At 41.5% G+C, this 16035-nt stretch overlaps 1 protein-coding gene across 1 annotated transcript; it reads right to left on the bottom strand.

The window, feature by feature from the left end:
* Positions 1-40: 40 nt before the first annotated feature.
* mfsd4aa (major facilitator superfamily domain containing 4Aa) lies at positions 41-15971 on the bottom strand. Its single transcript, XM_082533584.1, has 10 exons — positions 15600-15971; positions 11438-11636; positions 9958-10212; positions 6771-6894; positions 6573-6688; positions 5829-6002; positions 4779-4926; positions 3306-3376; positions 2621-2741; positions 41-2289 (listed from the first exon to the last, which is right to left on the bottom strand). The coding sequence occupies exons 1-10, from the start codon at positions 15827-15829 to the stop codon at positions 2237-2239; spliced, it is 1491 nt and encodes a 496-aa protein (XP_082389710.1). The 5' UTR covers positions 15830-15971; the 3' UTR covers positions 41-2236.
* Positions 15972-16035: the final 64 nt, after the last annotated feature.

Below are 16035 nucleotides of genomic sequence, written 5' to 3'. Positions count from 1 at the left end.
ATCAGTTTCACTTTTAAATGAATTTCACTTTCTAAACGTATTCAGACTCAGAAAAAGTGAATTTAATTTTATTGACTGTAAATGATCAGGAATAGCCTCTAAATACATCGATTCTCTGTTGTAATTCCAGTAGTGCTGTAGTCCATCAGCATCAGCATCAAGCTTGAAAACATTGCTACATTGTCTACATCACCACTTTGAATACAAGTTGTTCCAGACTAGGTTATGTGCTTAAGTTACCACATTGATCTGTCCAGTTCAAACAGTGAAAGCGTCTTGACTGAAAACTCTTGAAAGACTTTAAGAATGAACCTTAATAAACTCTCAAATATTAAGAATTTAATGTGCCCAAAGGTGTTTTGGCATGCAGACTGAAACAGCCAGGGATCAAACCACCAACCTTCTAATTAACAGATGACCTGCGCTGTCTCCTGAGCTACAGCCACCTCAGGTCGCTCCTGAATGAAGTGTGAGAAGCTTCTGAGCTGTGCTAAGGACGCAACAAACTGGACTTTTGTTCTGTGATCCGGTCCTCTTTTCAGATTAAAGCAAATTTTGTACTTCATTTGAAAATCCTGGAGGAAGCGTGGAGAGGCAGTAAGTCCAAGGTGTTTGAAGTCTAGTGTAAAGCCTGTGATGACTCTTGCACCATGTCCTTTGCTGGTATTTGTGGTGGTCGGTCCACTATTATAAAGTCAAAAGCCAAACTTTGCCATGTCATTTCAGAACACTTCATGCTTTTAATCTGTTGACAAGCTATATGGAGATGGACTTTAGCTTTTCAGAAGAACTTTACCAAATGATTTTCTGGCCATATTCCCACTGGCCAGCCAACTCGCTCACACATGAACTCCACATGTTGAAAAAAAAGACAAGAACCACCCAACCTCAAACTACAGATGAGCTGAAGACCGCTATCAAAGCAACCTAGGCTTTAATAACACCTCAGCAGTCCCACAAGCTAATGAACTCCATCAATACAGTCAGTATTTAAATGAGCATACTTTTCAGATATTTCTGTAAATACTTTTCTGCTTGACCTTGGAAAATATTCTAATAATCTGAGATAATGGATTACCGATTTTTATGAGCCGCACGCTATGAAAGAGGTGTAACTATGGAAGGTGTTGGGATACTGAGTCGTTTTACCACAGGTAACCATTTTAATATAAATGGTATGTTGAACATGGTACACTTGAGCTCCCCAGCCTCCCTCAGGATTCTTTTGAAGGCCTACCAGACGTGGGAATCGTCTTTACAGCACCACTTAGTACCCTTTCAAATGACATATGGCAAAACCAAATTTAAACTTTAGAATAAAAGAACCGTTAAGTCGAATATGCATAACATATAGTCTATATAAGACACTTGAATTGAAAGATAAGATCTTTTGGTATCTGACACTTTGCTTGTTGTCTGGTGTGGCTGTAGCTCAAGAGGTCATCTACTAAACAGAAGCTTGCATCCATCAGTGTGTAAATGTTGGATATACTACTTATAAGTACTTAAGCATAGGGAAGAAAAGCACTTAGGTGAATGAGACATGATGTATAAAGTGCTTGGATTGTTCAGGTAGAATAGCAAAGCACTATATAAGAACTTGATTACCATCTATTTTATTGTAGGATCTTTACCTTATGAAGTGCTTGAGGTGACTGTTGTTGTGATTTGATTCTATATAAGTGAAAGTGAATTGAAACTCTTTGCTCGTAACATCTACCAGTTCAAAAGTGAAACACTTCAGAGAAAGGCCTGCAGTCTGGCCCCATCCAAAACCACTTTTGATGACTGATAATCTCCATTAGTGACTCACTTTACATGCACACACAGGATTGACTGTATTGCGTATTGATGTGTGAGGAAGAGTTGATATAAGAAGAATTGCAGTAGGAGAAACCAATAATAAAAGATCTCTAACCGACTGCATCTTATCTTTATTTTCCACCACCGAACGAGTCCTATTATAAGAGTCCATTCACATTCATACTGAAGAGGTCGTATTTAATCAACGCACAGTTTAATGTGCTCAAAGAGATGATTGTGTACACTCTAATCATCCATTGAGCCGTTTGTTGATCATCAGGCTGTGAAAGTAGGGTGCAAATAATTATTCAGCATGTGATTTCCATGACGCAGGAGTGTGATTGTGAACCCTCCACCCCGGGGGAAGAAGTGTCAGCTTCTCCTGAAGTATTTCTCCCTTTGCTGTATCCTCTGGTCTCTGGGTTCCAGTGTGTCACGAGTCTCCGGTCTTTGGCTTCTCTTTCATGTCTGTGCATTGAGACAAATCTGAGAGGTAAAAGAGTTGGTTACTAAAGGAAAACAGGAGAAAAAAAAAAGACATCCACAGGCTGACACGTCACATCGGATGCGATATTGTCAAGGTGAAAAAAATCTATGAAAAAGGAGGTTTGATTGTTGGTTTGCTACCTGTGAGCGCAGATAGAACCAGAATGAAACGTCAGAATTAGTCCAAACAAGTCCAGGCAGCAACCTCCAGGGCAGAAAATGTGACTGAAGCACAAGTGCCAAAATTGCAGTTCCTCTAATGGCCACATGAGGCTGCCTTTTGCATCACCAGTGTTTTGGCAAATCATTTAGTCTTTCTGCATGTATTTACCTGTGTGCTGGCTTCTGTGGATATTCTGGATATAGAGGAGCAGCAGGAACAGGCAGAAGCCGATAAAGGATGCTACTGTACCGCACAGCAGGAAGGAGTAGCTGCCCTGACTGTGGATCACCTGCAGGACACATAAACACACATTGAGTTCCAAATCGCAAAGATCTCAGTGGTCAACCCTGGGAAGCCACTAAGCAACGTTATTGAGGCACTTTAGCCTAATTCATGCAGACACAGCAGGCTACAGTCACTGCACAAATGCTCAGTAGTGACCTGAAAGCCTGTTCCCCAGTGAGGGGACATGCACTATTATATTGGGGGCAGGGATAGCTCAGTAGGTAAAGTGGTCGCCCCATGATCGGAAGGTCGGCGGTTCGAATCCACTTAACGGCTACCCTGAGGTACCCCTGAGCAAGGTACCGTCCCTACACACTGCTCCCCGGGCGCCTGCTTAGTGGGCTGCCCACTGCTTCACTGAGTGAATGGGTCAAATGCAGAGAAAAACAAGTAATTTCCCCATGGGGATCAATAAAGTATCCATTATTATTATTATATTACACTTATTTAAATGTTTCAGAAAGAAACGAGAAATTCATATAAAACACTGAATGTAAAAGCATTTTGTGAAAGCGAATGCTTTATAAAAATGTTCAGGAAGACAGAAGAGTCTCGAATCCTTTCTTACCGATCCAACAAGCAGCTGAAGCAGCATCTCCCCCGTGCTGGCACTCGTTACCAGCACTGTTGTGGCACAGCCTGTAACACACAATAAGCACACAGGAATAATCTACAGCTATGGGACAAAAGTTGCACGCTGTAAAAGTGTACATGAGGCAATTAATTAACAAAAAAAAAATCAATGCTTATTATTAAGTTATAATAATTAATAATCAAACAAATGAACAAATGTGTTAGATTATGATCATATGTGTGTGTTACATGGAGAGCAGGGTTTCTGTTTATATTAAACACTTGATGTAAAATATATCGAGAAATTTTAATTAATTTGAATATTATAATAAAAACTGGATGACATAAAAATGATAAAAACTAATGAAAGTATAAATTAATCAGTAAGATCTGATCATTAAGAACTAATAATAAATCATACTTGAAGACAAACATGTATATTTAAACAATCTTTGTCTGTTTTGGGGGAAATTATTACACTCAAGTGCAGGAATGTGGGGAAAAACCCTCAACAGAACTGTAGAAACACAGTTATTTATGATGCGAATTATAAACAGAACATCAATATTTTATTTTTACATGTAAAAATGCTACATTTTTATGTGATAGTTTTAATTTCATGTATTATAAATCTCTCCTTCTGCTGCCTTTGTGGCATGAAATTCAAAGTGAGCACATATTTCCATGCCCACAGTTTGATCTGCTCTTCATTCAATATTGTATTTATATGTTTTGCAAACAAGTTATTCTGTTTTACACTTTCACTGTTAACTTTTCTGTAACTGAGTGTCATCAGGAATGATTTTACTCATTTCCTACTGGTTTACAATATATAAGGTTACTTATGCAGCAAATGCAGTATGCACGCTGGTGCAGTGAAAAAGTATTTGTCCTCTTTCTGACCGTTGTTTTCTTTTTCTACAAATCCTAACAAAGACAGAAATATTACAAATGAAAATACTTCAGTGAGCAAACTGTATGAACGCTGACCTTAACTGTTCTTTACGTGTTTGTCTGCGTTCCTTTGTGACCTGAATAAGCCACGAGTGCGCTCTTATTTTGATAGGAGTTATTTTTTCCTCCTGTGAAGGTTCACCACTGTTCAACATTATATCCATTTTTGGAAATTAGCTCTCTCAAAGTCATAGAAAAGACCTTTCTAGACTGATTTTGTTTCTCTTCTTTACATTTTGGCATGAAGTGTTGCTCTATGAGAACTTCACTTGGTCAGATTCTATTTTTTGATTCAACAGGTCTGGCAGTAATCAGGCCAGACTATGGCAAAACAAACTGAATTTAATTTCATAAGCCACTCTCTGTTGGGGAGGTTACTTTTTTATACCGGGCCAGGTAGGGTTGGGAAGCCTTTTCCCTTTAATAAATGAAATCGTCGGGTTATCTTAGCCTAATATTAACAATGACTGTTTGATGGCTGTACTCCTGTGAGGCACTGACGATGCGTGTGTACCTTTGTATTCTAATATGTCCTCTGTGAAGGCTAACACAGAGGGGAACACACTGCTGATGCACAGGCCCAACACACAGGTGCCAAAGAACAGAAACACAGAGCTGGTGTAGAAGATTAACAGCAGGCACTGAACCAGTATGACTCCCACCTGAGAAACACACACCCACACACACACACACACATGCACACACACACACACACACACACACACACACACACACACACACTAAATATAAAATATACATAAACAGAAAGAACAACAGAGAGGTGATGCACAGACGTTGATGGAAATGTACACATACTGTTGTAAAGTGGAAATAACAGATGACTGGATTTGAAAGCTTAGACTAACACTGGAAAGTCCTGCTAAAGGTTAAAAGGGAACTAAGTGCTGCCAAAACCCAGCAAAGAACCAAAGTCGGCTTCAGTCTAACACTTGACCAGCTGAGATATTCAACACATAACGGAGAGCCTGTTGTGACGAACAAAACTAGAAACCATTACAGGTTAAAACCTGTAAACACGATCATTTAAAATCACATCGGGCTCCAGGAAACTGTAGAAAATTTGTTTTTTTGCATTTCATACAATTTTGTTGTTGTTAAACAAAATTAATAAAGACAAAAAAACACCAGTAACACTGTTTGCATGAGAAAGGCAAACTTTATGTTCAGGCTAACACTGCAGAAAACTGATAATAACAATCCTTACTTATGAGAGCAAGCAGGACGGCATTTATACGTTTGTAATGGACTGCTTGTCCACAGAGACACTACAATGCCGAAACTGAGTGGAATGAATGAGACTGATGTGGTAAAGTGAGACTGAACCAGGTTAGCTCAGACACACTGTGTGTACCCACTCAGACAACAATCCTCTTCTCGGTGGCTGCATTCCCACCCTGTTCAAATATTTGGTTTGAACTGTCGTAAGACAAACGTCTTATAGCTTTAAGAGGAATAAAGCCTGACCCCTGATGGTCACTTCTGCTTTTCCTGCCCTGTGATATCTCTGTTCATGCAGGTTTGTCCTTCAGACACGTGTCCATACCAGACTGACGGTGAGCAGCTTGGGTGCCGTGTATCTGTAGGACAAGTACATTGAAGCCAGTCTTCCCACGGTGATCGCGGCCCAGAATATGCTGTCCAGACAGCCTGCCATCTTATGGCCCATCAGCAGAGGAGGGGAGACGGCGTAGGTGTAGACGAAGCCAGCATAAGAGCCCTGCAGGACAAGAAACCCGGCCGGAGGTCAGTTAGATCAGGCCCAGGAACAAACTTTGTCGCTCACTTTTTTCCCTGTTCTCATTGGTAACATATAATCAGATCAAATAAGGCACCATAATATCTGAGCCTTGTTCTTAAAGCTTTATATTGCCTGTTTACACTGGATTCACAGACAGCCTTCAGCCGGTCACTCTAATAATGACGTGTAAAGGTGCTCTTTTTGTATGATTTCTTACCACATTTATAGAAGCAATATCCCTTCCCAGGATATTGCTTCTATAAATATAACACGGGTGCAATATAATATATAACACAGTGTAATAAACAGTCATGATGTCACAAGTGCAAACTTTCTATTTTAACGGTGACGGCACATCGATGTACTGCTCTGTGTTGCTCCTAAGCAGAGTCTTAGTCGATTAGATGATGTTTTAATACAGCAAAGCCAAAAGCACTGAAGCTCTCACATATCACGATCCTGTTTTGTGTGTAAAAGGTTATTCTTGGATTGTTCCCATTTTACTTGGGTTCATGTGTAATTGTGTGTGGTGTTAGCTGGAAGCCTTACTATAATCCCATCTGTGATAAAGAGGATAGCTCCTCCTAGAGCGTGGATGATGAAGAAAGTAGCAGAGCGATCCCGGAGTTTGGCAGGGTTACAGCAGCTAAAAACACTCCCATGTCCTGGGGAGACAGTCACACTCAGAGGTCTGCACTTTCATCTCAGCAAAGTTGTCACACAGACACACAAACACGTGTGCACTACCTTGGTCCGTGTCCCCCGTGGGGCTCCTGTTGGAGTCTGCATCAAGCAGACGTGGACTGCTTCTGGAGCAAGGCAGCAATCGCTCATGGGACATCAATGCGAGCACTGCCGCTGGGACAGGGAGCTGTCAAAACACACACAAACACACAGACACACAATGAGAACGTTGTTCACCAAATGAAGAGATAACACTTCCTGTTTGTATGTTTGTGAGAAGAGGTTCTCACAAACATACAATCTTCTTTTCTTGTCGTCAGCTTGAAACTGATCCAGCACACTCTGAAAATGCTGCACGCAGTGATGGGGAAGTCTGTTTACTTCATCTGAACTTCTGTTACTTCTAACCCAGATAAACTGTAAACAAGAGGTTTAGGCAACTCTGAGGAGCAGCAGTGCTATCTGGAAATGTCATTATATCATTAACTTCCATTTGAGCCATTTTCATGTGAAATTGTTCAGCACTACTCGGGAAATCTAGTCATGGGATACATCAGTGATTTCATTATGGGGAAGAAAACTACGCTAAAAATCCGTGCAGATTGTTTTGTTTCTTCGCCGCCAGCACCCCGAGCTAATTACTCGACCAAGCTAAACATTTAACTTAGGTACAAACTTACACACAAATTCAGTGTTTAAGAGAAAGCTGATCATATTTCTTACACTGTTCTAGTAGCATGTTTGACTACTCTACTAACAATGAGGCAAACATGTCAAACAGGGGCTCTTTGTTCATTCAGAACCACACCTGACCAGTGTTCTATTCATAAGAGGATCCTATTCACAACACACAACAGACAGCTTAGATTAACTTTCAAGATCATGTATTATGTAACTATGTGTTTGCATTATTCACATCATGTCCTGTACCATGGGAAAGTATGTGCCCCTTCATGACTTTTTTTTTTGCATATTCATCACATGTACACTAGCGGTCAAAAGTCTGGACACGCCTTCTCATTTAATGGTTATTCTTTATTTTTACTACTTTCTACATTGTGATACAAAATGAAGACATCAAATATATGAAGCAAGATACATGGAATTATCTAGCAAAGAAAAAAATTGATCAGTAACACTATGTATTATGGTTTAAGATTGTTGAAGATTGCTTTGTTGACAGTGCTCCAAACCGTTGGCCTTCTCTCAGTGACATCATGATATAGTCACCTGAAATGGTTATCACGACAGGTGTGCCTTGTCACGGTTCATTTCTGGAATTTCAAGCTTTCTTAATGGGGTTGGGAGCATCAGTTCTATTATCTAGAAGTCAGGTTGGTACACAGCTGACAGCTCTATTTGACAACTGTTATCAATCAATCAAAGCTTTATTCGTCACATGCAGGTTGCCCTGCAGTGAAATGGGACCCCCCCCCCCGACCTTAGAATTCATATTATGGCAAGAACCAATCAGCTACCGTGGCTCAAGGGGCGACCGTGGCTCAGGGGGTTGGGAAGCGTATCTGTAACCGGAAGGTCGCCGGTTCGATCCCCGGGCTCTCTGTCCTGGTCGTTGTGTCCTTGGGCAAGACACTTTACCCTACTGCCTACTGGTGTTGGCCAGAGGGGCCGATGGTGCGATATGGCAGCCTCGCTTCTGTCAGTCTGCCCCAGGGCAGCTGTGGCTACAACCGTAGCTTGCCTCCACCAGTGTGTGAATGTGAGAGTGAATGAATAGTGGCATTGTAAAGCGCTTTGGGTGCCTTGAAAAGTGCTATATAAATCCAATCCATTATTATTATTACTGTCATGGTCAAATAGCTGCTAAGAAACCACTACTAAGGAAAAGCAACAAGCAGAAGAGATTTGTTTGGGCCAAGAAACACAAAGAGTGGACATTAGACCAGTGGAAATCTGTGCTTTGGTCTGATGAGTCCAAATTTGAGATCTTTGGTTCCACCTGCCGTGTCTTTGTGCGACGCAGAAAAGGTAAACGGATGGTCTCCACGTGCATGGATCCCACCGTGAAGCATGGTGGAGGAGGTGTGATGGTGTGGGGTGCTTCACTGGTGACACTGTTGGGGATTTATTCAAAACTGAAGGCACACTGAACCAGCATGGCTACCACAGCATCCTGCAGCGACATGCCATTCTATCCAGTTTGCATTTAGTTGGACCATCATTTATTTTTCAACAGGACAATGACCCCAGATCAGACCAGATGGCCTGGCCTCCACAGTCACCTGACCTAAACCCAATTGAGATGGTTTGGGATGAGATGGACCACAGAGTGAAGGCAAACAGGCCAACAAGTGCTCAGCATCTCTGGGAACTCCTTCAAGACTGTTGGAAAATCATTTCAGGCAGTGGCGGTCCTAGCCTGTTTGGCGCCCTGGGCGAACACTCCCTCTGGCGCCCCCCCCCAAATCATCAAATTTGAAATTGTTATTGATCCCTTTATCCTTAATCCTAAAGTGTATATTTATTTTCTTACTCTTCTTATATACATTGTTTACTTGCACTGCTGTAACTGGAGCCTCGCCGTCTCGTCTCTCTATATACTGGACTGTAGCGGAGATGACAATAAAGTTTACTTTGACTTCAGCAGCGAGCAGGCGCACCGAGGGCTCTCGCGCTCACTTTTCGTTTACAGAATTTCGAAAAAACATCGGTGCAAATTATAAGTCTGTATTATAATGTCTGGTGTTTTCGTGTTTGTTGGTTTGTTTTTATTTTGTTTTATTTTGCGAGTTGGTTATTAGATGCCGCTCCAGCCGGTCAGAGACTCCCTCGCCGCCCCGCCCTCTCCTCTCTGTGCCGTTAAGCAGCAGGCGCACCTCGCAAACGAAGGGCAGAATTCATGGTTCCACCAATTACAGCAAGTCATCCATGTTCTGAAGCAGCAAAGCAGGCCTAGACCAGCACCATGTTTGACTGCTGGTATGATGTTCTTTTTATGAAATGCTGTGTTAGTTTTAGGGACTCAAAGCTTCCAGAAAGTTCAGCTTTTATCTCATCAGTCCAGAGGGGGATTTATTTGATTCAGTGGGTCTGGAAGTAATTAAGCCTGGTTACTGTAAGAGAAATTGACCTTCTTTCCAAAAAATGTATTTAATCATCACTTAAAAACTCTGTTGTATTTTCTCGGGTTATCATTGCCTAATATTTACATTGGTTTGATAATCTGAAACATTTAAGTGTGAAAAATATACAAAAATTAAGAAATCAAGGATCATCACATTGAACTCACATTGATAAGAGCCATGATCCAGAAAGCATACGACACCCTGGTGACGACAACCCCGTCAGTATACAGACGAAAGTGAGAGATGGTGTGCAGTGCTGCTCCATGGCCAGCGAGGGTGCTGCGGAGATGCTGTAGGTTCCTGGGAGAGGATGAGTTGGTGGTCAAGTTAGCTCCCAGCACACAGCTGTCCTCAGCCAGGAAGGGATCGGCCACCAGGGGACTGACCAGTGCCCCAAGGCCTGTGAAGAAATGCAAGGCCTAGCAAGAGACACGAACAGCAGCCTCCGTTATTCAAATTAAGAGGATCTAGCAGTCTAGGAGTCAGAACTTTCAAGATTAAAAAAAAGTTTTGTTTTTACTTTTTAAAATATTGCACCCTCCTCCAGCCCTGCATGTACTTATTCATTTATTTTAGCTGGCATTGAACTAAACTGCATTTCGTTGCCCTGTACCTGTGCATGTGCAATCACAATAAAGTTGAATTCTATTCTATCAGCCAGATCTGTACAATTAATACAATTTTAAACTCAATCACAATTTTGGTTTCCAACAATCATATGAGCACGATCAAGCGATATTTAAAAAGCATGCTCTGTTGACCAAATCAGCCGCTGACCAATTATCACAGCTGTTCCCTGAACCACACAGCTTGAAGTTTCTTGGAATAGTCTGAACAAATACACGGCATCAGAGACAGGACGGAATTACAGACTTTATATTATTTGTCTGCAAAGACTAATTTATTAGCATAATGTAGCACAACGTAAAGGTGAAATGAAGTGAAAGTGTCCTTCTGAATTAATTTTGTGCTACATTTTGGTGTGTTCTGTTTTTCTTACATGTATTTTCTACTTTTCTTCTAAGAGATGCTCAGCTCAATAATGAAGAGATGTTATATTTGTGCTAAGATTTATACAGACGTTGAGATGTGAAAGCAGTATTCAATTTATATGACAGTGCAATAAAAAGACACTTTGTCTCTAAAGACTGTTAATAATCACTACAAATAAAAGTAATTTCAAGACTGAACAAAATAATTGTGATAATCATTCTTGCCATAATCGTGCAGGCTTAGTGTGGTGTGTCAAGGGCAGCGTGATAAGGGGTCATTTGCAATGACAAGCAAACAGGATTTTCACATGACTGTGCAGGCGCCTGGTTTCTGTTGGCACGATGAATGTAAGTCACACATTCACTCTCCTTTTAACCTAGTTTGGCCTCCTAATGAGCCCAATGAAAGGAATCCAAACAGTAAACAAATGAGTAACCTATAAAATCCATGAAAATCCAGACACAAAACCATGTGACTGTTTGACTAAATAAAAATGCTCATTAAGGCACCATTATTCTCAGTTACTCCCCTTACTTTTCTCAACAAGGCTATGTCAAAGAGTGATTTTCTTTTTTTTTTCCCCAAATTGACCGACAGCAGCTTTTTAACTGCACCGACACAAACACACAGACACATCAACATCTTAGTGACCTGCAGGAAGATGGCAGAGTCCTTCTGGTACAGCTTCACTAGCTGCAGGTTGGCGATGGTGTCGATCACGCCCATGGCTTTGCCAGCCAGCGCCATGGCGATGGACAGCAGTATGACGTGGTGACATAGTGGTATGACGGCAAACACCAGCGAGATGATGAGGGTGCAGATGAAGAGGGCTAAGAGCGAGGACTTAAGGCTAAAAAAAAAAAAAAGAGGATAGAATACACATCCTGTGTACACATGATAGAGTTTTGTTTGAATAAATAAACTTCCTATGCTCTACTAACCTAAAACTAAAGGAAAATACCAACAATAATCCTCCGCCTACATTCACACCTACTTACTGCTGCAGTAAAGTCACCTTGATGGTCTGTCGCTTAAAACTTATTTACCTAGCCAAAATTATCACAGCCACCCCCCCAAACACACACACACACACACACACACACACACACACACACACACACACACACACACATTCAGCAAACCTACATCTTATCTTCACCTTACATTCCCCTTCTTCTCTTTCAGCTTGTCCCAGATAATCCTCTGTTAGCTACAGGGACATTCACAAAAACCACCGGAGGGTGAAAAGCCAGCAGCAAAAATAATGAATCACACCTGCTGAGTTTGTAAAGGCTTCCACTTTAAATGATATAAATGTACTGTTTAAGGCTTCCAAAGTGCACACAAACACATCCAGGATTAGCTTTTGGGAAATGAATTCACCTACGCAGGTGTGCAAGGTGAGCAGCAGACACGATAAAGATAAAGGAGCTTTCTCAACAGTGATAATGAAAAAACAGTGTAGGTGCACTAAAAGATAATGGTTAAAAAAACAAATGTCCAAGAAACATGGTTGGCTGTTTAACCTCTTAACAGCCACTTGACTTTGCTTTAGCCACATGCCAAACAGGCCCGTTTTCAGAAGCTGAAGCTGGATCACAGCTGAACATTTCAAACTCACTGTTCCTGAATCATTTTGTCTTTGTGGCAGGGTGCATTATTCTGCTGAAAGAGGCCACAGCCATCAGGGAAAACCCCATGAATACACCCATGAATCGTGGTGGGCGTGGTCCTCGACAATGCTTAGCTAGGTGGTACAAGTAAACTCCACATGGATGGCAGGACCCAAGGTTTCCCAGCAGAACATTGACATTACCTTTCTAGCGGCTTGACTTCTTTCTACAGTGCATCCTGGTGCCTGGGTTAGGGTTATGTAAGCATTCGGCAGTGGACAGGGGTCAGCGCTTCTCTTGTATCTGACCACATAGGCCAACCACTAACATGCATCACTGAGACATGACTCAGTCTCTGGTTCACCACTGTTCCTTCCGTGGACTCCCTTTCATAGAGACTGGGAAAACCCCACAAGAGTTACAGTTTTGGAGATGCTCTGACCCAGTCATTTAGGCATAACAATTTGACCTTATGCGTGCCTATTTTTCCAACTGCTTTTTGCAATGTGCCAAAATTCTTATGGATTATTTAAACATACAGTACTGTAGGTCATTAACTATAGCACCAAAGCTTTTGTAAAGTGCTTCAAGTTTGTTAAATCTATAAGTGAACTATACACTTCAAACTGATGAAAGTTCAACACCTAACAGCATATTGGCAAGTAACAGTAACAGGGGAGAACACAGCAATGTACATAATGACCAAAGTCACTTATTAATTATGTTGTTTGTTTGTATGAATGCGGCAGCATTATGTCCTCTCTGTTCGTAATGGATGGTCCAGCGTGTCTTTGGTAAAGGAGTGAAGAAAAAAAAGCACCTTTCCTCAGTATTTAGAGAATTCCACATGCCCATATGATAGGTACCAGGCTGAAACTGCGCTGTGAAAAAGTATTTACCCACTTCCTAGTTTCTGTTTTTCCTCTTTTTCCTCACACGTTTCAGATCACGAAACAAATTTAATTATCTTAAAAATAACCCAAGTAAATAGAAAATCAGTTTTTTAAATGATGATTTATTTTAGTAAATATTATTTTATATTAATAGTTCCCTCCTTATTCAATCATAAATTAACTGTGATTAACTACATTTTTTGGAAAGCTAATCTCTGGTTCAACAGCCACACAATCCTGAGTACTGCCAGACCTGCTCACTGAAGTAGAAAATGTATGCATGTATTAAGTGAAGTAAGCTGAAAGATCTCTAAAAGCAACACATCATTGCACAAAGAAACATCAAGAACAACTCAGCCAGGATGTCTCAAAAGTCTCACTTGTCTCAGTTAAGGTCAGTTTTGATGATTTAACAATAAGAAAGAGACTGGGCTTCCATGGGAACGTTCCAAGGTTCCAAAGGCTTTTTCCCATTAACCAAAAAACCCAACATTCAGTGAAAGGAACTCCTAATGCTTCAGCATACCAAGACATTTTGGACAATTTTTGGACAATTATATACTCCCAAGTTTGTGGGAACGGTTTGGAGATGGCTCCTCCCTGTTCAAACATGACTGTGCACCACTGCACAAAGCAAGGTCCATAAAGACACGGACGAGTTAGTTTGATGTGGAAGAACTTAACTGGCCTCAAATCAACCTGACAGAACACGTTTGGGATGAGTTAGAGAATCAGTGTCTGGCCCCACAAGTGTGATTCTGGAAAAATGGTCAGAAATTCCCGCAAAAACTAAACCTTGGTGAAGCTGTTATAGCTGCAAACAGCGGCCAACATCATATTAAGCTCTATGGATTAAGAATGGGATGTCACAGACGAGTGAATGTGTTTGGCATCATACTGTATGTTCATTGTGTCCCAACACATGTAGATTTCCATTTCACACAATCTGTCATTCCTGCTCAGTGGCTGGAAATTTCAAACAGAGATGTGAACCAAAACTCTGTCATTTGCATGCCACAGATCTGCCAGTCAAATACAATATTCAGTCCAACTGTCACAGGTGAAAGTCTAGCTGCAAAATTATTTCAACACTGTTGTTAATCAGGAACAAAACATTTCATACTGAGCCGTCCATCAAGACCACAATATTTTGCAAACTCTCAACTTCAGTCACTAAAAAGAAAAAAAGAAAAAAAAAATCCCATTTGGTGTAATAATTCATCTGCTCAGTTATTTTATCTGTGCATTCATAAACCTGAACTCTCGTTTGAATGTGTTTATTTACAATGTAACTTTATTCTGTTTTAGGGCCAAAAAGCAAGCTTTAAAGGTAGCAGAGATATCAGCAAAGGCACGTCTTTGTTACCCACAGGGTTAGTTACTGTATTTGGCTCTGTACTCTGTGAAACTAAACCACTGTCCTGCTCAAATGTGAGAACCAGTTATTCTGCCAGAACAAGAACGCTGATATCACTGCAGGTAAGTCCTGTAATTAGAAGACGCAGGTGAATTAGAGGACATAAGTGACATAACTGACTTAAACTTAACAGGTAAACTCGTCCTCTTTTCCTTATTTAAAAAGTTTTAACTTTTTTTTTAGCTGCTTTCATGGTTAAGTGGCTCCCTAAAACTTAACAAGCTGAAGATCCAAACATGCCACGCCACCCACTGTGGCACCCCCTTGTGAATAAGTGTATTTTCAACATGTAACAGAAGGCTAATAAGACATATTAACTAGTTTAACAATTGTGGTTTTGGTATCTAGAAAGGCTCCTGCAGGCAGTTGTGCTTGTAGTCACAGAAACCCTGATAACAGACCCACCTGAGAGAGTAGCCTCTCCTATAACCACTGACGTCAGTGGCTTCAGCTTTGCAGCCAGCAGTTTATTCATATCATGCTTTTAGTACAAACCAGGTTCTTTTAGGAAATGTGTGGAACAGATTGAAAACAGTTCATAGTAACTCCCTTTGCCGCACAGCTGGGACCTGTAAAGGTGAAGTATATGATCCTTTGTTTATTATAAAGTTCATCACTGACATGTAAACTATGTTATCCTACACACTCCTTGGGTGTGGGTTCACATGGACCCTGTTAGAAACCGTCCCAGTGGGCTTGTGTCTAACCCATCACACATGCAGAGTGAGAGAGGATTCACAGCTTTCACAGCTGAGCTCTGATAACAAACACAAGTCAAAGCATCGATGACTGGCAGAGGACGCACTGGATGAAACACAGTGAGCGGTGAGGTGTTTTACATGTGAAGCTAGACCTCGTGAAAACACCCTGTGTTCACTAACCAGACTCACGTTTTCTTAAACAGTCCTCCCACGCTGCTGCCCACCAGCAGAAAGAACTGCTGAGAGACAAACACCCAGGTGATCTGCTGCAGGGTCGACTGGGTCTGACACCTCAGGTCCAGGATAGTGGGTCCCAGGAAGGCGATGCACAGGCCGAAGCTGAAGAACACGCTCCAGTAGGTGAGAGTCTGTGGCCAGTGGCGCTTAAACAGCAACCAGATCCGCTCGTCCAGCAGCATCGTTAACACGTCTGAGCAGACGGAAGTCCTGAGAGGCCTCACAGCTGCCAGCTGCTCATATCTACAGAGCCGGCCCCTTCACACTGAACTGAACACACTGCCAGCCGACAAAGTAAACAGAGTGCGAGCACTCAGCCGAGGCGTCCTCCACTGCTGTGCCAGCAAGCTTGTAGTGAAAATCACGTTGATTGGCTGTCGAAAGCACC

This window comes from Aulonocara stuartgranti, assembly GCF_965226115.1.
Source record: "Aulonocara stuartgranti genome assembly, chromosome: 5".
Classification (NCBI taxonomy): domain Eukaryota; kingdom Metazoa; phylum Chordata; class Actinopteri; order Cichliformes; family Cichlidae; genus Aulonocara; species Aulonocara stuartgranti.
This window is presented reverse-complemented; position numbering and strand designations above follow the sequence as displayed.

Bases quoted from the DNA above. Each gene is read 5' to 3' on its own strand.
- mfsd4aa (XM_082533584.1), bottom strand. From the start codon at position 15,829: ATGCTGCTGGACGAGCGGATCTGGTTGCTGTTTAAGCGCCACTGGCCA. The intron at 11,637-15,599 runs GTGAGTCTGGTT...TTTTTTTTTTAG, and splicing joins GGAGGACTGTTTAAGAAAAC to CCTTAAGTCCTCGCTCTTAG. The intron at 10,213-11,437 runs GTCACTAAGATG...GTCTCTTGCTAG, and splicing joins ACTCTGCCATCTTCCTGCAG to GCCTTGCATTTCTTCACAGG.